The sequence below is a fragment of the Emys orbicularis genome, chromosome 3, assembly GCF_028017835.1.
Source record: "Emys orbicularis isolate rEmyOrb1 chromosome 3, rEmyOrb1.hap1, whole genome shotgun sequence".
NCBI classification, from domain to species: Eukaryota; Metazoa; Chordata; order Testudines; family Emydidae; genus Emys; species Emys orbicularis.
The window spans coordinates 79,317,574-79,342,012 of record NC_088685.1 but is presented as its reverse complement, the minus strand read 5'-3'; the positions used below and the strand labels follow the sequence as shown (position 1 = coordinate 79,342,012).

The 24,439-nt window shown below is 36.0% G+C and overlaps 1 protein-coding gene across 1 annotated transcript in view; it reads left to right on the top strand.

Moving 5' to 3' along the window:
- Positions 1–24,439, top strand: part of ASCC3 (activating signal cointegrator 1 complex subunit 3) — a 525,526-nt gene that overhangs the window by 366,900 nt on the left and 134,187 nt on the right. Inside the window, exons 15-21 of the mRNA XM_065400559.1 lie at positions 21–212; positions 526–750; positions 14,100–14,219; positions 17,933–18,097; positions 18,911–18,997; positions 19,814–19,990; positions 22,744–22,969. Coding sequence (XP_065256631.1) covers positions 21–212; positions 526–750; positions 14,100–14,219; positions 17,933–18,097; positions 18,911–18,997; positions 19,814–19,990; positions 22,744–22,969 — 1,192 coding nt within the window. The remainder of the gene's footprint in view (positions 1–20; positions 213–525; positions 751–14,099; positions 14,220–17,932; positions 18,098–18,910; positions 18,998–19,813; positions 19,991–22,743; positions 22,970–24,439) is intronic.

Below are 24,439 nucleotides of genomic sequence, written 5' to 3'. Positions count from 1 at the left end.
GTTTCCTTTGCCCATTGTAGGTACAAAGGTCCAGAAACAAGCAGTTACGTGAATTGTTTCCAGATGGATTTAGTATTCATCATGCAGGAATGCTGCGGCAAGACAGAACTTTGGTTGAGAACTTGTTTTCTCATGGACATATCAAAGTCCTAGTTTGTACAGCCACATTAGCCTGGGGTGTCAATCTTCCTGCTCATGCTGTTATTATTAAGGTAAGTGCTTATCCTGCTCTGCAAGTGAATGTGTCTTAAAACAAACCTGTAAAAATGCATGAATAGCAAGATCTTTGTTGTGGTTTGGGGGGGTCTGATTGACTTGAAATTTTATTTATATCTCGTTAAACTGATTCTCTCCAGTCAGAATCCAGTTTGTATAGTACAGATTTAAATATATCGCAGATTATGAAAGGATTAGTTCAGGTACACTTTTGAGATCATGCTATATTTGCCTAATTTCAGTATTCAGCTCATCAGGATTATATTCGTGTGTGTTTATGGTAATTTTTATTAACTTTTCCTCAACCAGGGAACACAAATATATGCTGCAAAAAGAGGCTCCTTTGTTGACCTTGGAATTTTAGATGTCATGCAGATATTTGGTCGAGCTGGACGGCCTCAGTTTGACAAATTTGGAGAAGGCATCATTATTACAACACATGATAAACTCAGCCATTACCTGACTCTGCTTACTCAGCAGAACCCAATTGAGAGCCAGTTTCTTGAAAGCCTTGCTGACAACTTAAATGCAGAGGTAACATTTGATAAGTTAAGAGAAACTATCTTAAGATGACCAGTTTTAATCACAAAAAAATGCAATATTCATATATTCAACATGTCTATAAACCAATAGAAACGCCACCCAATAAAGGGATTTTACAGGTCTATATTTTGATTTAAGAGAAATGAACAATAAGTAACACTTTGCACAGGCGCGTGGTAAGTATCACAAAGCATTACAAGCACAGCAGAAAGTAATTATAGATATTACAAGTCAAAATATGGAGAGTCAACATAACAGATATAAGCCCTAGGTACAGAAGAACCTATAATCTTTTTTTATATTTTTACACAGAATTATTTTAGGAGAATCTGGATTTAATTAGCATAACTGGATTGTTCCAATGCTCTGTATAAAGTTTATTAATAAAGGCAAAGTATAAAAATATTTCCTTTTACTTTTATACTGTTATACAGTTATATATATATATATATAAAACAAACTAACAAGAAATTTTCTAAAAAATAATAATTTTTTGGAAAAGTTATCCTTTATTTGTGAAAACTTTAATATTTAATTTATTGAACCTTGAGCTAGGAAGTGTAACTCGTATTCTGGTTTGACCTGTTCTTTCTCTTTGATATTAGTTTTACAGTAGTAATTGAAACAGATTTGTTACAAACAGCAAGTCATCAGTTTGCTTAAATTAAAATCTCAAATGAAAATCTATTTTCTTTGAAAATGTCATAGTTATTTGCAGACTACATTTTTCTTTAATCATAATAAAATATAACTTTTCAAAGGCTAGTCATTATAGTAACCAATTAAAAAATATTTTTTCTGGGACATTCGGAAATCTAAGTATGTATTCCAAATCAAAAAGGGTAAATCACTTTTCAAAAGCACTTAAACTTTTTTCCAATAAAAGTAAAGAAATTCAAAGTTATATTTAACTTAAATGCCCTTCAGTAACCTATTGAAACCTTGAAAGCCTTAATGACTTTATTAATGGATCACATTATGTCTTGATGTTTGGGTATATGTTTCACTCTTTTATCCATGTATTTCTTTGCTTTATTGTTTGTCATTACGTTAGTCTTTTGTAATTGTTGTTTTGTGATTGGAGGGCCAAGTTATATAAAGAAAGGGAAAAAATCTGAGTATTAGTTAAAAACCAAACATAAAGCTAAAACAGATGTAATAGTTTCTGAAAAGTTCAGGTCTACTTCCTGGTACCACTTTTCATAGAAGTGTGAGGGTCAGGGTGAGCAAATGGCCAGATTTGGTGTGTCTCAGTTTTTGATGTTTTGGGCTCTCTTGATTGAGACTCTCTTTTCAATCCCTGTTTGCAGGAAGAATCCCTGTCCAAGTAGATTTATACATCAGTACAGCCCAGGGGATGGGTGTAGTTGGGGCTGCAGCACCTGCCTGAAAAGGCTTCAGCTACTTCAAAGAGCATTAGCCATAAAATACTATGGAAGGGTGAAAATGTTCACATGTGCTTCCCATCCCTCTCCCACACCGCCATACAATTTAAAAATATCTGGAAGTTTTGGAGTGTAGCAAGGGTTCTGGACAGGAGCATCTCCTAGTGGTGCCCCCCAAGGAACCTGGTGAGGCTTGGGGGCAAAGGGAGAGAAAATCCCCTCCTCCCACACACCCCAGAATAGGAGAGAGAGACAGGAGAGTTAGAAAAGGAAATGCCTGTGACCATCTGCTATTCCTCTTTGCCCAAAAATGAGGCAGAGCAAAGGGAGAACAACACTGGAGGGAGCTTGGTGGATCAGCTACTGTCCTGAGCACTGAGTTCCGTAGGCCTGCTGCTACAGAGCTGACAGCAGCCCTGCTGTGCTCTTCTCCCAATACACCTTTGATCTGCTTGTGGGAAGAAGAGGAGATAGGGCCTGTGAATCTCCCACCATTTTCCCCCAGAGCAAGATTTCATAGAATCATAGAAGAATCGGGTTGGAAGAGACCTCAGGAGATCATCTAGTCCAACTCCCAGCTCAAGGCAGGACCAACACTAAATCATCCCAGCCAGGGCTTTGTCAAGCCGGGCCTTAAAAACCTCTAAGGACGGAGATTCCACCACCTCCCTAGGTAACCCATTCCAGTGCTTTCTCTCTTTCTCTCTCTCTCTCGATGAAAGACCAAGGTTAGTCAATAATATACTTTAATAAAAATTGAGGGTCAGGAAAAGAAAAGGGGGAAGTGAAGCTATAAATCTAATAGCCGTGGTAAAATAGAAATGAAACTCTGAAAAGAACATACTGTAGAACCTATCAAGTCTTTCTGCTGTGTAGGTAGATCAAGCATTTTTACTGATTATTTCTAACCCAGGCTTAAAGAGTAGGTCAATACTCTATGTCCATGCAAAAGAATTTAAACAATATGTCTAATAGACTAATTTATGCCTCAGCTAACTTACATTCCAATAAATTGGGCAGGTAACACAATATCCAAAATAAAAAATTCAAGAAATACTGTACCTGCAAATAGCAGACTTGAAGTAAACTGAGCCATTTTGTCAAGAACTTTGTACCAGAAACAGCCCCTTGATAGATTTCTAACATATGTCACATTGTGTTATTACCACATTTGTATATATTTGACATAATTAGGTTTGTTGTATCGAAAACATCCTGTATGCATATCTGGAGGGACGTGTGCACAGTGAAGCAAAAATTCCAAAACTTAATGCAAATGGAGATCTTCTCTATACAGGATTGACTGGAAATCTGTCACCTCAGCGCAAGTTGCAATGGAGTTTTTTCTTGACGCCAGTTCATGAGTTGAGAAAACAGTACCTAACAATTTGAGTTCTGTGCAGACAGATTTTCTCTATTTCTTTTGTATTCTGGGGTAAAAATTTCAAGTAAGTGAAGCTACTATGCTCCACTTTAAAATTGCAGTTACTATAATGATAGGGTTTATATCATAAAGTGATTTAGCTAATGTTGAAATTTTCAAAGCCAGCTAGGCCATAACAAAGTTATTAAGATAGTCAAGTTCATAAAATACTATGAGGAACTTCAGAAGGACTTAATCAAGGTAGCTGAATGGTCTACACGATGGCAGATTAAATCCAATGTTGATAAATACAATGTATTGCACAGTGGAGGGGAAATTTTGTAGTAATCATAAACCTTACAGGGTTCTAAATTAACTGTACTAATACAGGAAAGAGATCTGGGCATCATTGTGATCCACTCAGTTAATAACTACACTCAATGTGCGGGTTTGGTTAAAAAGAGTATCCAAGATGCATAAGGGATGGTATGGAGAACAATACAGAAAAAAAAGTATAGTATTATAAAACTATATTAAAGATGCAGACTCGTATGGAATATTGCGAACAATACAGATCACTCAAAAAGGATACTGCAGAATTAGAGTGGGGTTCAGAGAAGGCAAGGAGTATGATTAGGTGGGGAAAAACTCTCATATGAAGGCTAGAAAGATTGGGATTGTTTACCTTAGAAAAGAGATGAATAAGAGGAAACATGATAAAAATATGTATCAGATGTTCTCCCTGTTTCATAATGCAAGAAAAAAGAGATATTCAATGAAATTGAAAAATGGCAAACTAAAAACTTACAAAGGAAATACTTTTTCACACAACATGTATTTAGACTGTGGAATTCATTGTTGTATGATGTCATTGAGGCCAAGAACTTATAAAGATTCAAAGAGGAATTGGACAAGTGTATGAATAACAAGACCTGCTGTTAATACTAATGAAAAGAACAATGGAAGGAAGATAAAATCTCATGTTTCAGGGTTTAAACGAATCTCTAACTATTGGATCAGGATGAGACCTTAATCAATGGCAGATTACCACATATCTGCTTCTTCTGCAGTTTCTTGTGCCTTCCTGTGAAGCATCTGGTACTATCCAGTGTCAGAGACATGATAGTGAATTAAATGGACCACAGGTTTGACCCAGTATGGCAATTCTTATATCTCTGTGCATTTTGATACACAATTTCCATTAAAATATACCCTCAGTTGACTTTGAAAACCGCAGTCTAAACCTATACCTTAATCTTTGATTTAATTTAGAAAATACGGAGACATGGATCACTTCATATCCATAAGTTAAGGGGGTTTGAGTGTCCCACAGCACACTAAGGTTTAAGTGAGTAAGCCAATTGGTAGTTGTGCAGAAAAGGCAAAATCCATGGAAGGAGACAGTCCTGTTTTGTGCCTCTGTCAGAAGGAAAACAGTGCAAAATTAAATAGCTGTAGTATTGAACAAAAGATTGAGCCAACTAATAAAGGGCTTGAAAGTTTCCAACTCAAATACCCAGCTTTTGTGTCTGACTACTGTCCTTTGAACAAAAGTTGAAGAAAATCCTATCAATTAGCTGTCTTACCTTATAATATCTGAATACTACATGCCAATAAAAAGTTCAATTTAATAGGTATGGATAATCCTATGACTGAAAAACTAGGATTTTAGCCAAGATTTTTATATCTGTTAAGCATTTATTCATCTGTTTAACTATAAAACTTATTTTTAATAACTAATTAGGCTACCTGGGGTCTTTTCTGGGGTAGAGATAATAATATTAAAATAACAAAACATAAATTATATATGATTGAGAGGTTGGAAAGAGAACTTGGAGAAATTTCTGACAAAAACTTTTGGACAAGAGTCTTCTGATTTCTAGAAGAGTGATGGGTTCCCTCTAAGTGCTCTGTTTTCATAGAAATTGCAGTAAATTACAAAATCAGAGTTACTGCAATTTTTTCTCATTAATGGCCTCAGAGCAGAGAAGTGTCCATCTTTATAGAGCTGTCTTAACACCAACATCGGGTCATAATGGTTATTGCAAAAAGGACATTATCCCCATTTGGAAACATGCCACAAGTTATTGCCAAAACCACATCAAGTTTTCTTATGTAAGTGATAGTGATAGCTTTCTATCTTTGTGATTTTTAAAGAAACAGACAATTGTATTGCCTGTTTTTAAGCAAGTTTTCTGGTATGGACTTATCGTAAAAGAGTAGCTGGTTGTGCATCTGTCTTTCTAGAATCTGCCTTTTTAATGTACGGGGAGCTATGTTAATGTATTTTTCCTATCTTGAAGCATTATGCAAAGACTTTATTAATGAAGCTTTGCCTTTTTTCCACAACCAGCAATGGATGTAGTTTAATTAGGCCTCAACTCTCCTCATTTAACTTATCTGGGAATACTCGATAAGAAATTGTACAGGGCTTTTCTCAATCATTTCCACTTATTTGCGAGTGCCGCTGTCAACTCTCCCCTTTTCTAACCTGGTCCAAGCCTGTTGCTGGGACCCCTCCATCCGCCTCTCATAGGAGGGTTAAGAGGAACTGGGAGGGAAAGGGGGGTGGGTTGTCTCCCTGTTGTCTGACTTTAGGAGCTCCAACCTTCCTTTTCCCAGCTTCTTTAATGGATGACTTCCCCTAAATCCCCTTCCAACTGCTATTTATTAGGGAACTGTATCGTCTCTGTAACAAGTACTGCACTGGACACCTGGTACCTGCTAAATTGTGGCATCTTGGCTTAACCTCCTTACCTACCCCCACTGGATCCCTGACCTGTGAGCAAGGCAAAAAGCCCACCCCACCTCAGCCAATTTGGCAGTGAGGGGAAAATTCTTTCCCAGCCCTGAAAGAAAAACAATGACTAGTGCAATGCCTACAGCAGATCATAAAAACACAGTCTTACTCTGATCCCATGGTTGGAGGGTGGGTGTTGCTGATCTCTGATTAATGAGAGAGAGGGTTCCTTCCAGACTGCATGGGATATAAATGCTTTCCTCTTGACCGTCCACTTCCTGTTCCCCCTTTGGTTCCACTCAGGTAAGTCCCGTGTAACTCAAATTTAGAAGAGATGCTTAAAGGAGCCCCAAACTCTTTACTTCCTCCTGGCCAGACAAGACTTTCAGTTGCAATGAGCACCTTTGGAAAACTTAGGTGTGGAATTGGCTTAAAAAACTCATGTTTTCAAAAGCCTATATGAGAAGTAATTTGAGAGTTCTTTGGCCCCTGGAGAAGTTCACAAAACTGTTACTTGGCGTAGCACAACATATAGGATATGCCAGTTTAGCTCCTAATGCCAGTGTTAATATGACTGATGTCATGACTCATATATTCTAGTAGAGATAGTAATTACTGGTGGAGGTGAGGAAGAAGGTAGAAGATTGTAAATCACATTGACAGATGCACAGTTCTTCCAGGACAATCACTAATTAATGTATTGTACAGCTATGATATAAATCTTTAACTGTGATGGATGTAGGAGGATCCTTTTGATGGAATCTAATGAAGGTAATTGATAACACCATGTAAGTCTCTCCCCATCTTATTTTCTAGAGATACTATTTTTAGTTGATATAATTTTATAAAATTATATAGGAATTTTGATTTAAATACATAACACACTATTGCTAATTAGTACTTACGGAACAGAGCAATGTTAATTATAGTTAGTTTTTTCCCTATTAAATCAAATGATTATTTTTTTATTTTTATTTTTTGAATATAAAGCAGGCAGAACTTGTCCAGCTGAACTTTAAAATCTTAGATACGTTCTGGCAATTGGTACTGTTGCAGAATGAATGGGTGCCCGCCTACCCAGACTCCACACACACACACGTTATATATTTATTTATCAAAACATACAAATTAGAGCTCTAGCTGGTGATAAAGATTTTGGAATGCATGCAACCACCTCCAATGTGAAATAAAAACATATCCAGACATGGTAACTAAAATAATTCTTAGGCCGGTCAATGGTTCTGATCCAGCGGTTCTCAAACTGTGGGTCAGGACCCCAAAGTGGGTCGCGACCCTGTTTTAATGGGGTCACCTGGGATGGCGTTAGACTTGCTGGGGCCCAGGGCTAAAGCCAAAGCCCGACCCCCATCGCCCAAGGGCTTCAGCCTGGGGTGGCAGGGCTCGGGCTTTAGCCCCCAACCTGGGGTTGTGTAGTAATTTTTGTTGTCAGAAGGGGGTCACGGTGCAATGAAGTTTGAGAACAATAACATATTAACTGGTGCCTGCTAGTGTCGACAACAGTAGAAGTTGCAAAATGATTTCTGTTATAACGCTGTTTTCACATTCATAACTTCCTAAATATTGGCTTTTTTAAATGAAATTTTACATGTTTAGTCTCTGCTGTAATTGATTTTCCTTTTTAATTCACCCATGGATGAGTTAAATAATACATGTTTAATTAAAAGAAAATCTAGCTGTACTCTAGTAAATAGAGCTAATGAAGAAACAGTGTGGGCCAGATCATCACCTGGTATAAAGAGAGCATTAGTGGCACCAGTTGTCCCGTTAAGTTTGAAACTTTGCTTCAACATAATGTTCATTGGGGATTAGTGATTTTGCTTGGCAAGGGAAAACTTTTTTTTAACAATATTTTTTTTTAATTGGAAAAATAATCACTTCTGAGCATCGCTGTTTACCATCTACTAAGATTTTTAGAAGAGCCCTAGCCCTGTTGTGACTTCTCTTCATGTTCTTGGGCTGCTCAGAGGGCTTGGATTAACATAGGAGATGATGCTCACAACTCTGCTAGGACAATTTGTGTTAGGAATAGTTTCATTGGAAAAACATACAGCAAAATCCTGAAAGATTTCATAGGAAAATATTGGGTTTATGCCTTTTATTTGTTTCTTATGATGTATGAAGAAGGCCTGAAAGGGTGATTTAATTTTTTTACTATTTTTTCCCCTTCCCAAAAAGTATTTATTTTTCCGCTTTATTTTTACATTATAAATTCAGGTTTTCTCTGTCCTTGGACAAGTGGGGAACTAGTGAAATGATAGCATCACAAGCATTTATAATAATTCAGGAGGGAAGGGACCTTTAGTTAGAATGTCTAAAATTTTGGGGTTTGTTTCTTTTTCTTAATGTCTATTTAATTCCAGTGACTGACTAATATTTTGGAGAAGGAACATTTTATTAGAGCATCAACACCTTACCTCTTCAAATAAGGTATAATAGCACAAGATTCTTGTGCTTTTTCAGCAAAACCAAAGACCATACCTGACGTTGATATTTCTATGGTTAAAACAGAGCAAGCAGAAAACCTATCCTTTTTGAGGGAGAGGAGGATTAATTTTTGCAGGCCTTCTTTATAGGGTAAAGAAAAGAAGGGCAAAAGTCCAATTTTTTTTTAAACTTAATTTGCACTTTTAAAATCAGCTAGGTAAACATCTAGCTTCATATCAAGGATAGGTAAACATCATTTTAGGGACATTCTCATTTTTGTTTGCTGTTTTGCTGCATTCTAGAATATTCTGCAAATTCACAGTTTCCATTTTAAATGTTTGTTTCGTTCGTTGCAAAGACGAAGCTAGTGCCTACCATTTATTATGATTTATTATATTCTAGCGTAACAACACCCAGAGACTCCAGTTAAATCAGGACTTCATTGTGCTACGCATTGTACAAACACATAACAAATCAATGTACCAAGCTTCCGCTAACCCAGACTTGCTGCAGCTGTCTGTTGTTAAACAAATGTGCCGTTAACATTGTTTTTGGAACCCTAACTTTTGCATTTTCTGGGTTTGTGATTTTAACTGTGATGCTTTAATGTAGCATTATTATTTGTTTTTCTTCCATTTAATAATAAATTATCTACATTTCATTAGCTTAGACACCATCAAACAAAACTAATTACAGAAGACTTGGAAAGGTAAATATCATTCCATAGTACCAGCTGAGCTGGTATGTATCCAAATGGGCACTTAATCCTCATGTAGAATAGTCACAAGGAAAAGGAGTATGTAAAAGCAAGACAGATGTGGGAGAAAGTGCTCTGTAATGTTGGAATCGTACTCATCTGGAGTAACTGCTAAGCACCAAAATATTTAAATTTTAAAAAATGGAGTGCAAGTATTTCATATTCCTAGTAAGACTAACATCCATAACAAAGTTAGCCTGTTTATGAAGAATTGTAAGTAATCTATAATATTGTGGCTTCAGATCTATAACAGAGAGGAATATGATAATATTTTACTAAATAGGCATTAAAATGTTCAGTAGCATAATTTAATGTCCTCAAACATGAATGAAATCCATCCTAGGCCCAAAGGTGGACCCAATGGAAATTCAAATGATCCTTAACAGTAACCAAATACCCAAATGGTACTCTGTAAAAATGCTAAGGCTTTTTTACCTATTGCAAAGACAATATTGTAGATCACACAGTTACCTTCAGTATGAAATGTAAAGCAATGCATTATAAAGTCAGAGAAGTTAACAACACGAGCGGGAGTTGGGGAGTAACAATCACATAGTATATATACTTTAGTAGTTAATAAGACTGACCAGATCACAAAAAAATTTAGAGAATATGCAATATGCTAAAATATACTCATTTTAATTTTTATTACACTAAGTTAAAAACTGGGAGTGAGAGGGGAGAAAGAAAATTGGCAAACTAGTGTAGAAAGGAATATGTTGTATGCCAAATTCCCAAAATAATAAACAAGCATGACTGTCTTTTTGTTCTGTGTTTGTACAGCACCTAGCACAATGGGGTCCTGGTCTAAGGCTGAGGCTCTTAGGTGCTACAATAATAAAAAAAGAATAATGAATAATAAATATTGTGTTACTTAAATGGTTAAAAAAAAACTAAGAAGTTGTGATATGCTGCAACACTAAACCGTTTAGAGTCTCTTAATTATTGGTCCACCATATAAATAAGCAAAGAAGTAGAATGAAATTCTGAAAGTCTGATTATTTTTTTAAAAGACCAATGTATTGTAATGTAATTGTAATATTGTACTTTAAGGGCCAGATCCCCAGCTGGTGCATGTTAATGAAATTCCACTGGCTTCAGTGCAGCTAAATCAGCTGAGAATCTGTTGAGAAGTGTGCTAATGATTGTTTATGAACATTTTAGTGGAAGTAGCAATACTGTAGATTAACTGAAAATGCTGAAAAGCCAAAGTAAGGCATTGACAAGACCATGAAACAACAATTTTTTTATGGTATCTGATATGCAGGACATGATTTATCCTACTGTCATGACAAGGCAGGAAAGATTGGTGTTCGCTTGATTACAGAAAATCAATAGTAAGTCAAACCAGTTACAGTAGTCTATTGTTTTTCTAGATGGCAACCTGATCATTTATCTCTTTGAGTTCAGCAATAGTCATATACTGATTAGATCTTCACATATATACTGATTAGATATAAGCTTGAAAAGTTGTAGGAATCATCATAAGTAGCAGAATACGTCTCCAATAGGCCAAAAACACTTTGGAGGAAAAAAATAAAATAAAATAAAATGCAAATGGGATACCATTACACTGAACAGTGGCACACCATCATCTGAGGTAGTGTGTTCAGTTTTGATCACCTCACATAGGCTGTGTCTACACTGGCTTTTTTCCCCTCAGAATCACCCAACTATTGACTGTGGCAGAAACAATGGGAGTGGTTTTGTAGAGCGGTCACCAGCATATTACCACCAGTTTTCAAATTCCTTTTAGATCAAGTCTAGAAGTTATGGTGTCTTGAAGTCCTGATGGCCACCGGCACCTTCTCTATACAAGAGTCTCCCCCATTGCTAACTCTGTAAAGCTGCACCAGTGCTAGCAAGATTCGCAATTTGTTTTAGGGACAATGAGATGAGTGTAGACAAGCTATTTAGGAAGATTCTAACTGAGATAGAATAGGTCTAGAAAAGTTCAGCAGTGGTGGATCTTACGTTTCAGAGGAAATGACCAAGCCTAAGATTATTTAGCATGGAGGAGTGAAGAATTAAAGAAAATTTGATTCTGATAGGATTTATTGAGCTTTTCTTTTTTATCTCTAGCAAAGAGACTATGTTTAAAAGATAGCGAATTGATAGGTTGTCTTTATTTGATCTTTGTACAGGGGATTCAAAGAAATTATAAGAAAAATAGTTCTTACTATATTTACAAAATAAAAACCTACTATATTCCTGAACTTAAATAGAATGCTTCTATAGTTCAGATTTATTCAGTTAAATTAGCCCTCTTCAGTGTGTCTTTTCCTTTTACTCAAGTTCTTTACCTTTACTGAAGAATGATACAGCTCCCTTCTCTTTATTGGGGTAGGACAGTTTCTCATTTTATAGACCATTTGTTTCATAATTACTCTTAAGTGTTTGCAGTAGAAAGTACTTTGTTGTTAGCCTATGTTGACCTTATCCAACAATCCACAGGAACTTTAGGTGGTCACTAGATGGCAGCAAATATTCAGAAGTATCTTTCACTGTTTTCTCCATATGGCATTCAGTGAGTACAGTACTTAAAAAAATGATGAGCATTAATAGGTTTTAAAGCCTTACAAACATTTACAGATTTCATCTGCAACCCATCTATACTACACATTCTTACTATCTTCCTCCTTAGCTTTGCTTTTAACTATGGAAATATTTAATTTTGAACAAATCTAAATGCAAAATGAGTAATTAAAATGAATGAGGCAGAAACAGTGGTTTGTTTTTGACTCGCGTCAGACTTTGCTATCTTCCAGAATAAGAGCTTTATACCTTGATGATTCGAAATTAGATATTTTCAGGAGGGGTTTTGTAATATTGAAAGATGTCATTATGCTACTTCAGGTTATGTACCGGAAAGGGGTTTATTGAGTCATGGGGAGAAATCAAATGCACAAATTAGTTTGGGTAGCAAATTGATAATAAGCTTATGCACTAGATAAGATGTCTTCCCTCCCTTTCAACTGAGTTAAAGTAGCTTAGGATAATTGTGCATTCTTAACCCATTCAGTGTCCCATGAATATATGCACTTATCAAAATATTACTTATTTGGTGTCCATTTCTATCCTATTGGGAAACAAGCCAGTCTTATGAAGCATAGCCCTAGCTGAGATTTAAGTATGAACATTCATTATTGAAGTCAAAAGGGATTACTCCAGATTTAAACTGATTTAACTAACAGTAGATTTGGGGTGTCAGTATTATTTTTAGTGTAAGGTTGGGCTTTTTGTTTGTTTCCTATTTCATAATAATGAATTTCCCTATTATTAACATAGATCTGTAGATCTGAGAATTAGAAATTGCTTACCATTGTGTGTGCTTTTTTTTTTTTTCCAAGTAATTGAATGGATTTATTTGAGAGACAGACCATAAAAGAAAATTGATCTTTTAACATTAGTCATTGTTAAGGAGTTTGCCAGACAATATGGAGAGAAACAAAGCAAAAGAGTATATTTTGTTTGAGTAGTATAATGGAAATCTTGAATTCTCACAGCCAAGTAATATTAACATGTTAGAATAAAAACAAAAATAATTGTCTTTTGTGACTAGAACTGATAGAGAATAGAACTGAAGTTGCCTTTTTAAAAATGTAAATATGTAATGTGTCAATACTGTACCACTAACTTACAAAAAGATTCCTGAGTGAGATATTGTTTCAATATGGCTGCATTAATAGTCTACAGAAATATATAAAATCACCCACTCAACTTTCAGTTACATTCTGATATTACAGCTGTGTGCTAAAGGCAGGAGCAGCCCTAGCCATTTTGCAGGCTAGGGTGAAAAATGTTTTTGCAATCTCTCTTCCCTCCACACTGGTGACCGAGCCAAAAAAATAAATAAATAAGCTGGCCAATCAGCGGAGCAAAAAATAACAATAATAAAATAAAGGCTGGCCAGTCATAGCGAAGCAAAACAAAACAAAACACCCAGCGGTATGGCACCCCCGGAAGTTACCACCCGGGGTGAGCGCCTTTCTCACTCGCCCCTACAACTGGCCCTGGCTAGAGACCATGTGTATGTGAATCTTCAAAGATAAAAGGCAGGTGAAACCTATTTTTAAAGTGATGACAATATATGGAGACATGGTAAAAAGCCCGGTGTGCCAATTTGAAAAATATCTATAGTCATCTTATTTCCACAATTTCAGGACATTTTCCCTTATAATATGGCTTCTTAAACACATATGAGGATATAATTGAAACATTTTCTATTTAAGTCAGGTTGCAAACATCTCACTTAAACTCAGACAGGAAGGTAAGTTTATATGGTTTAAAAGGTTTAAAATATGAATCTTGTTCATAGAAGAATTACAAATTCCTTGTAGTAGAAGCCTGTATTGCGTGATCTTTTTTACTGTTTATAATTTTTACATTAAAAGATCATTTAGGTGCTCAAGTATCTGAAATCTACTGTGAAAAAAGGTATCATGGTTATTCATGCTTTAGAAATGCAGATATATAGGTGGTTCAGAAGAGATTGTTATATGATTATTATTTTAGTATATTTAAAATGGAAAACTACGGACACTTTCTCTAATCTAGTGCTAATGGTCTGAATTCAGTATATTATGAACTTAATGCTTGTGTTTTCCTCTAATATGAAAGTTCAATTTTTGTCTCTCTTCCTACTTACAGGTTGCTCTTGGAACAGTAACTAATGTGGAGGAAGCAGTAAAGTGGATAAGTTACACTTATCTTTATGTACGGATGAGAGCAAATCCATTAGTATATGGCATCAGTCACAAGGCTTATCAGGTAGAAAATACATTTAAAAAAAAATCTAACCCGCTTTCTGGTTCTGTAATCCTTTCCTGATGTGAGGATAAATATTTGCTATTTCTGCTTTACCTGACATCAGCAATTCTTTAAGTGTTTGAAAGGAAGAAGATATTTTCTATAGCAGAGAGTTATTGTTTTTTTAAATAGTAAGTTAAAAGGTCCCTTCTGAGTCGTCCTGTCAAACACTTTTACCCACTATCATACAAAATACGTTTTCAATGGCCAAATTAGCCATCAACGCATAGCACTCATTCTTATCAAAACAGCTATCATGCTTTAGTCACTGTCAGCATTTCAGTAGTGAAAGTCAGACATGAGTTATACAGTCAAGGTTCTTGAAGCCGTAGCTCTGCTCTACACACGTTTTTTCCTATGTCAAGTATTTGTTTTAGAAGATCTCACCATTTGCAGTATCATAAATTATTAGACAGCATATTTGTTAATTTAACAGGTTAATAAAATCAATCATTCAGTCATATTTGAAGTCTTTTTCTTCTTGGGATCCAGTCATTTAAAGAGTTTTATTCCTTTGTTTGATGTTGTTTTTAGATATTATTTTGTGTATTGGAATAAATCAGAACACAGATTTTTTTCATAGTGGAATTCCTTATTTTTACTTTTTGGTGTGTTTCATAGTTTACAGGAAATGTAAGTACCTATTTTTCTTTAACACTGCTGTATATGTCTACTAGAGCCTTCAACAATAGTAATTCGATAGTCAGGAGAAGAACATAAACTGGTAGGAGGAAAAATCGAAGGAAATATTTCTCTGGAAGATTTTTTTTTTTTTTTTAATGACAACTGTTTGAAACTGCTTAGAGGTTTTCAGGGTAGGCATAGTCCTGTTGGATGTGGTTTAGTGGTCAGAGTGCAGATGAGATGGTCAAAGGTTCATGATAAATGTAATTTGTTTCACGTCTCCACAATTTGTTGCATGGCTTCATAGTTTTTCATATGACTATCAACACTCAGGTTTTGAGTATCTACAACGTTCCTTGCAGTATGCCAGTGTCAGGTTTCAGGTCCAATATCTTTGTCCTTTGGGTCTGGAAGTGGGATTTAAACCATAGGGAAAGTGGGTAAGAATTCCATAGTTCTCAATACATTATAGTGAGGTGTAGTTTAAATATTTTATGGGCACTCACTTAGAATGGCTTTCTGAGTTCAGTCATCCCAAATGCATATTAATAAAACTCTCATACTACATTATAATGTATTTGTATATGGTTAGCCAAACTCACATAGCCAGGTAAATGAAAAGCATAATCTATTCTAAGGTATCATCAAATACTAGATCTAGCTGGGGCTCAACAGTGGGAGTTTTGACATATCCTAGCTCTGTAGAATTCCTTCGCACTCAAAGACCCATGTCTCTGGCAAGCAGTACTGAGTTCTGTGGCAAATTATTAATTGATTTAAGCATATTGGATAATTAATGTAAATATGTTTGGTAACACTGAATGATAACATTAAAACACAATTAACTGGAATAATTTTTAAAATAAAACTAACAAAAATATGTTTGTGACATTCTTCAGCCAGACAAGCAAGTGCCAATCCTGAAGGTCCACCAGTGCTCTGCCATTCCTGCAGCTATCTCCTTTGCTGCCACATCCTGTACTGAATCATTTTGAAGTGGCCTTTGCTATCTTGTGTTAAGATAGAAACAAGATATACCTATTAGAGGTGTTGTTTATTAATGCCTTTGAATAGCAGAGAGCAAGTAGGCCTGCAGACATAGATATTCTCTTCTTTCTTGGAAGCATCTGATATATGTTTTTATATTGTCGTGTTATGTTATACAGCATGCAGGGCAGTTGTGCAGTTTCAGGTGCAGCATAGCTATAGTTTTATGAGTTATGCAATTCCTTTTCCTCCCCATCCAGTTGTAGGTGTTTAATTTTCATAATCGGTATACAGTTATTTCTTAATAATCTTGTGATTTGCCTATTTATATATCCATATTGGCCAGCCATTATTAGCCAGTCTAGCCATTCAGAGTGCATTGATTTGCATAATCACTTTTGGTCAGATTGTCCCCAGATGTATAGTGGGTGTGGGTGTGTGCAAAAAACCTTCTCTCTTCCCCCCTGCCCTTTATGTCCTGTGTAAGAGCCACATAGTATTGCAGTCCCTGCTCCCATGAGGTGTCTCAGTACCACAAAAGGTGCAGGAAGGAGGCAAGGCAAGGCCAGGCTTCACACCGCCCCACCACCCCAAGGAGCAGGCCTTGCTCCCCAAAGGGGTGTAGCAGCTCTGGCTGTAAACCAGGAAGTCCAGAATGTCTCTCAGTGCTCACCCTGGGGTAATGCTTTTCCACACCCAGCCTTACTTGGGGCTGTGCCTAATAGTCGTGATCTAGACATGTTCAGTCAATAACCATTCAGTAAATGTGCAAACCTCTCATCTTTGTTTCTTTGATCAGCAACTTTTCTCAAAAATTCAAACTGTTTGCTAGTAGCAGTGATGATGTCTGAGCTTCTCCCTCCCTCTTGCTGAAGCAGAAAGTCTCAAAAAATTACATTATAAAGAGAGTAGGAAAGAAGCAAAGAAAATTAGGTTGTCATACTGCTGAAAAAGAAATACTATTTTTTTGTTGTTAGTTTGTTTTATTTGAAGGGAGTTTTTTAAGGTAAACCCTTTGACTTTTTCCTTCCTTCAATCCCTCTCCTCTACCATCTTTCACCCCTTGCTTCTCCTTCCACGGGTCAGCGAAGCTTTTTGTCCTCATAACTTCTATATGATGGTGTTTATAATGCTTCTAAATTTTAGAGAATCCCAGTCTCTTCCCTTTTGAGTCAGCTTAGGAAAACTGTAAATAAAAATGTATATCGGTTATTCTGAAGGAAAGACCTTCCTTCTTAGGAATATGGGGAAATAAAGAAGAGGATGAATTATATAACCGATTAAAGCGTTTCTAAAATAACATCCTTTTCAACAGTTTGTTGACAGCCCATATTTGGACTTTGTGATTTTTTTTCTCTTTAATTTTGGTTTTGAATATTTCATTAAAAATATCAATATGAGAAGAAACTGAGCTTTCTTCTGATTAGGGCCTTGATCCTGCAAACTTACACACATGCTTAACTTTATGTACATGAATAGTCCAGACCTATTCAGTCTCTTGTAGCGGTATCTGAGCAGTTGCAGGTGCTTGGGAGCTGAAATTGTCTGATTTGGTAAGGGTCATTCTAGGCAGGATCTCTATTGTTGAAGTCCTTCGGGATTCCTAACTATAGAGACACAGCCATGAGGACTCTACAGAGGCACAGGAGGCAGTGGCAACCAGTGCTGGATACCCAGCTATGGGCCAGCAAGTCAGCCAAAGCTATATTTTAGTAATAAATACAGCAACACCATCATTAGTCTTTCACTGCTATAACTGTCCAGGGCCAAGTAACTTCCCTGATTTTGTTGTTGTTGTTGAAATATAGTATAATTTGAGGATGGACCAGTATATAGGCTGCATTTTCTCATTTTTATTCACGTTTGGTATGTGTAGCAACTTTTTGTGGACTTAGTGTCAGTATAACTGGTATTAATGAGGACTGAACTAATTCTTGGTGTGATAATCATGGCCTTATTTTATTTGTTTTGCAACTGTATTTTGTTTCTGACTTCTAGAAAACCTGAATTATCTCAGTGAAATGCCTCATTTGTCACTTTTGTATTTTGTGCATGGTCTCTAGATGGATCCAGGGCTAGAGAAGCACAGAGAACAATTGGTGATTGAAGTTGGCAGAAAGCTAGACAAAGCCCGCATGATTCGTTTTGAAGAGAGAACTGGATTTTTTTCTTCAACAGATTTAGGCAGAATTGCCAGCCACTATTATATTAAGTATAATACTATTGAGGTACAATAACTTGTTCTACTTCTGGTATACTTCTCTCTTTTTAACCCTTTATATAAAATGGTCATGAGAAGATTTTATAGGACATGTAGCCAATTTAACACTGATATCTTTTTCAAATCATGGTTACTAAAAGAAACTATCTAAGCATATGGCAATAGTGAAAGCATTGTTTTGGTCAGATTTGGTTTTGGATGATGATTTCCACATTCTCTGCCCCTTCCTAAGACTTAGATATCTTATCACCTGTATATCCATTTGCAGGAAATAGCACTTGCATGCACAGAGCCCACTAACAGAAATGTTTCTGTGGGTGAAAAGGCTATCACCATGTCATTCAGGTGATAGAATTTATCAGTGCAGTACAGGCAAGAGTGCACTGAAGGGTGTGTAGATGTGCATATCTGCCCAAAACTGTTCCTGCTCCATTGGAGACTGGGAGCTGAACATCTGTCGCATCATCCTTTAATTGGACATATTAACGTACACATTCAAATATAGTGTGGACAAGATTTTCAAAAGTGACTATGGATTTTGGTTGCCTCCATTTTGGGGTCCCCAACTTGAGACAACTTAAAAGCAGCTGTTTTTTAGAAAGTGCAGAAAAGGCCCTCTGAACATTTGGTCCTCTTTAAGTTGTCTGAAGCTGGGTATCCAATAACTGAGGCACCTACTTACTTTTAAAAATCTTAGAGACTCTCTTATTTGAGTTGTTACTGAGAGCAGAATTGTCTTTAATTTTAAGTTGGTAGGTCAAAATTATTGTTTTTACATTTTTATTTTTAACAGTAAATCAAATCATTTTATTTTTGATAGACTTTCAATGAACATTTTGATGCTCACAAAACAGAAGGTGATATTCTTGCTATAGTATCTAAGGCAGAAGAATTTGAACAGATCAAGGTAAGATTGCATCACTTCATCCAGAAGGACACTTTTAATGGAAGTAGACCCTAATCCACAGTATCGGGTCAATAAAATGCATGACCAGTGGTTAGAGAATGAGTAGGGCTTTTAACCCTACTCTCTGAGTCCTCTGGATGTAAGGTAGTCAGGGCCTGATGGAAATGGCCCCCAACTGGTTCCCTGTGAGGGCCAAACCTTACATACATAAATAAGTTTAATGTCAGTCTCAGTAGATTTATGGTGTGTTTTGCATTCTCATCAGTGAGAATGTAAAATGCAATGCATTATTCAAACTGTAGATATGAATATTTCTTTACTTGTATTAAGACTTAATCTTATTAACAGTGAAAACTCTAATATCATGAATCATAGTACTTTACAGTTTTGATCTAAGAATATATTATGCCACATGCAAACTATATGACTATAATGAATGCATTTAATGTTAATTCAAATTTGCCCTAATCCAGATGGACAGAGGTTTTACTCTGGTCAAATAAAAAATGAAATCTCATCAGATGGAGGATGGTAGGGTCAGAAGATTCAATTTTTGTGGCATATCAAATTTTTGTGTGTCAATGGCAACCTTAATAGATGGTGATGAATAATAAAATGTAATTGTGTCACTATTAAGATAGTTTCAATTAAGTTCTATTAGCTACAGTCTGGAAGACTTGTTTTTTTATTATTATTATTTTGTGTAAAACTAGACTCCGTTTAAAATAATGTTTCTAAGAGAATGGAAATTTAATTTAGTGTGAAAGTTTTTACCAAGTTACTCCAACCTCTTCAAACCTATTAATTGTGTTTTAGGTAAGAGAAGAAGAAATAGAGGAACTGGATGCCTTACTGAACAATTTCTGTGAACTTTCTGCTCCTGGAGGTGTGGAGAACAGTTATGGGAAGATAAATATCCTCCTTCAAACATATATTAGCCGAGGAGAGATTGATAGTTTCTCCCTTATTTCAGACTCTGCATATGTTGCACAGGTAAAAAAAAAATCTATAAAATCTATTCATTTGTCTTTCTTCACATCTTTCATTTACCCAGATGTATGGATAGCTATGTGGGCCCAGATTTTCAAACGTATTTGCACATATGATTTGAAAATCTGAGCACGAGCTTTTAAGATTTCAACACAGAATATTTTTGATTTAGTGGAAAATAATTGCTAAGTGTTAATTTAGGAGGCCAGGTTGTACTTTTTTAGTTCAGTTTGAATTAATTTTCCAGTATAGTAGCCATTAACTGTTGTTTATTCAGCTTTCATAGTTTAAATTGCAATTGCATACAAGATGTTAGCCTTAAACCTTAGTGTTTCCTAAATTTACAAAAAAGTTTAAATGTATTTAACTTTTTTGCATTCTAATTTTATGTTTGTTTTGCAAAGCATTATAAAATTGGTTTACACCAGAATATGTGCTATTAATATTGGTCTTACAAATCTTAAATAGGCTGCATGGGGTTTGCACCAGAATACAGACGCTCCCCCAGTTACGCAAACCCGACTTACGGAAATCCGCACTTAAGGAAAAAGTTCTGTAAGTTCCGTAAGCTTTTTTTTTTTTTTTTTGCGTAATTGCCAGGTATACGTTCCCGACTTATGCAAAATTCAACTTACGCAAGGCGTTCCGTTCCATCCCTTTCGTAAGTCGGGAAGCGTCTGTATGTGCTATTAATATTGGTCTTACAAATCTTAAATAGGCTGCATACACACTGGTCAGAATTGGCTTTAAGTTTACACCACATACCATTAAACAGCTAGATTGGCCCTAGAAGTTCACCAGTCATATACAGATTGGCATTTGCTTAATTTGAACATTCACTTATTTGAAAGGGACTAGCCTGAATGATCTTGCAGAGTGGCAAAACATAACTTCAAGCTGATTGTGCATTGTGACTGGTAGTGTTTGGACTTAAAATTTAAGAAACCTGAAAGGGGATACCAAACTTTATGGAAAACCTCTCCACAGTTGGGGGACTACACTAGGTTGACACCCACAGGGTAATGGCAGACCAGTCCATACTCTTGATTGATGGCTCAGTTTAACACCCCAAGCGGTCATCAACTTGATGGGATGTTTAGTCATCGCATGGATACAACAGCACTGGAAATCTATGGAATATTGCTGCTTCTTCACAAGTCTAGGGTCCATCCCAGCAAGTCAGGTGGCCACTTGAAATTCCCCTTAAGAAGGCATCTGTTTACTGGCTTGAGCCCCCTAAAAGAGGCGAATGACATAATGCACAGCTTATAACAATTCCATATGTCAACCAATATTAAATGTATGTAGTGGGTTATAAGGTTGTGGCTTTGGGACAATTTAGGAGTATTTCTGTCTCTTCATTAATAAGCAGCAGCATAGTATGTTCTGACATTATGCTGTCACATCCTGCCAAACCATTTTAAGAAGAAATAATAAAAATTGTATTTAAATGATATTAAGGATGAGAGTGAAACATTTAAAAGCATAGATATTCTGAGTTAAGATCATCATGCCATCTTAGCTTATTTCCTTGTGTTCAGGTTTTATAGCGCACATGGGCTTGCTGAGATCATTATACATATCATAAAGACTGTGATACGTGCACAACAAGATCATTTTAAGAGAGGTCTCTCAATTTCAATTTATAGCTTTTATTTGTCTCTCTCAACTGTAGCATTTTAAAGGAGGTGATGTGGTCCCATACTCAGGTGCTCAATTTATAAATATGTGTGATAATTTACATGGGGACATGAGTAGTAGTGTTTAGAATCACAATTTTTAAATTGCAATTCTACTCCAAAAGGTGACTATTTTAAAAAAAAAATTGTTCCTTCTACCTCAATAGAAGAGTTGTAGCTGCGTGCTTTAGTGGCAAAATATTTTTAGTACCTTTTTTTTTTTTTACTCCTGTTAGCATTGCAGAGCCAGCACAGAGTGAATGCTATTCTGCTCAGTGAATCATCAACAGAACTGATAGCTAATTTCTCACTATAAAGTCAGATTCTTCCCTCAGTTACATCTAAGCAATCCCACTGAAAACAATGGGCTTGCATGGGTGTGTAATTGGGCAGAAATGGGCCGGCAGAATATTTGTCATTGCCATGTTAGATGAGTATGGGATGGATAAATTATTTTTTATGTAAAGTCTACGAAGAATTAATCTTGATGTTCAGATTCTAAGTTAAATTTGTAAGGAATTTAAATAAGAAGAAAGCAAACATTTTTGTAAACTAAGTAAATGTGATTGAGAAGTCATTGAGAGACAGTGAGCAAAACCCCTGAGTGCTGGTGTAACTATGATCAAAACCAAGGACAGGAATCCTGCAGCAGACCTAGCAATTGAACCTACTTCTCCTGACTACCAGACTTGGGCTTTAACCACAAGACCATGTTTCCCCTCAACATGAATATCCAATTTTAAATTTTTGAGCACGGTCAAGGTTATTGTAACAAGAAAAAGTATTACTATCAAAAATTGTTTCTGTTCACTACAACAGTATAGCTTTAATTGTTTAATTTGTATTTACTGTCATCATCCCATTAAGTACTGATGAAGCAGTTTTAAAAGATGCAATTAATCATTAGGTAGAAACTGAAAAATAATTTTTTCAAGAATATTTTAGCTAAAACTTAACAATAAAAATATATTTTGGGGGGAGTCTGATAGGAAAAAACATACTATACATGCTGTATCCAATAAGAAATGTTTGATCTGAATCTAATATTTTTCTTCATCTTGATGTTTCACTCTGTAGAATGCAGCTCGTATTGTTCGAGCCCTTTTTGAGGTTGCTCTTAGGAAACGATGGCCTGCAATGACGTACCGGCTACTGAACCTCAGCAAAGTCATTGACAAGCGGCTGTGGGGCTGGGCCAACCCTTTGCGACAGTTCTCAGTGCTGCCACCATCAGTCCTCACAAAGCTGGAGGAGAAGAATCTCTCTGTAGATAAGATGAAGGACATGAGGAAAGATGAAATAGGTAAAAAAACATAATAAGCAATGTTCTCTTTAAATATTGGGCTCTATGTTCTCCTCTTTACATTGAGTAGGAACTTGCTATTAATCCTATTGATTTTTGATAGTTGACAAATCAGGTCCTTCATTACTTGCAACTTGAATACTGTTTATGTGAAAAAGAATGAAAGTGGGGAATTATAACAAAGGACACTACCAATAAGTGGTTCATGCCTGCTTCTGAATGATCAAATTCATTTTCATTTAACCTGAGGAGTTCATTGCCACAAGATTATCATTCCAGCCAAGAGCTTAGTGGAGTTTAATAAAGGATTTGATATATATCAGTAATGAGGACTTCCACAATTACATTTATAGGAATAAAAACAGTATTAGAAGGTGTATATAAATGCTTATGCATTAGCTAGCCACCAACTGATGTGGTCGGGGGAGAGAGTTAAGAAGAAATTTTCTTTATTTTGAATACTTTTTAACTTCTTACCCTTACTTTGGAGGGATATTTTAGATCCTGGACTTCAGTCTGCATTTTGAGGCCTCTGGTCCAAGGTGATACTTTTCACAGCATTTTTGTTATACAATAATCAGGGTTGGACCACTTTCAACTCTGTCTGTTACAAAAAATGTAGACGGGAATTTTCAAATAGTTCCCAAACGTACAGTGAAAATAGACATTCAGCATCTTTTCAATCTTGGACTGGCTTGACTCAACAACCAGAGATGACCTGCATACCTGACTTGGCAGCAATCTGCAAGTGTTCAGATCACTTCCAAGATAAGGCTCCAATCCCACAAATACTTGACTCATCTGAGTAGTCCCAAAGTTAAGCACCATGCATAAGTGTATGCAGGATATGGGCCTATGTTTTTATTTTCAAAGTTAAATCAGGTGCTTAAAAGAAATCTCCAAAGGTTTTGTATCATCCCTAAATATAGTATCTATGTATGTGTGTGTATTCTGTGGCTTTTCAGATCAGCATCTGTACCTTATGTACTATAATAAATCAATTTGTACTTTCACAGTATTATGTCAATGCTTAATACTAGTATAATATGGCAGTGAATGGCCCTGTGCTTTTTTTTTTTAAAGAAAGCTGTCCTATGATTTTTCTGGAACATATAGGATGTTGGATTAGAAGACATGGAAAGAGTTTCACTCCCCTCAATTTCAAGTGAATGGCACTTACCATTGAATTCTGAATTTAGATACGTTTCTACACGTATATAGAATATGCATATTTATATTTTAAATGGACTACTTTTCGTGTGCAAGCAGATGGAGTCTAGTATTTGAACATGGCAATAGATTATTAGTGATTAGATACTGTGGTAATGGGTGTCCGATAGCCCTATAAATGCCTAGGAAAAATACAAAGTGCATCCCTGAGAGCTGTTACTTGTTTAATGTCCTTCTCCCTATCTGCTTTCTTTCTGTCTCCCTTCCTCCCTCCCTCCAAAACACTGGAGAGAGAGGGAA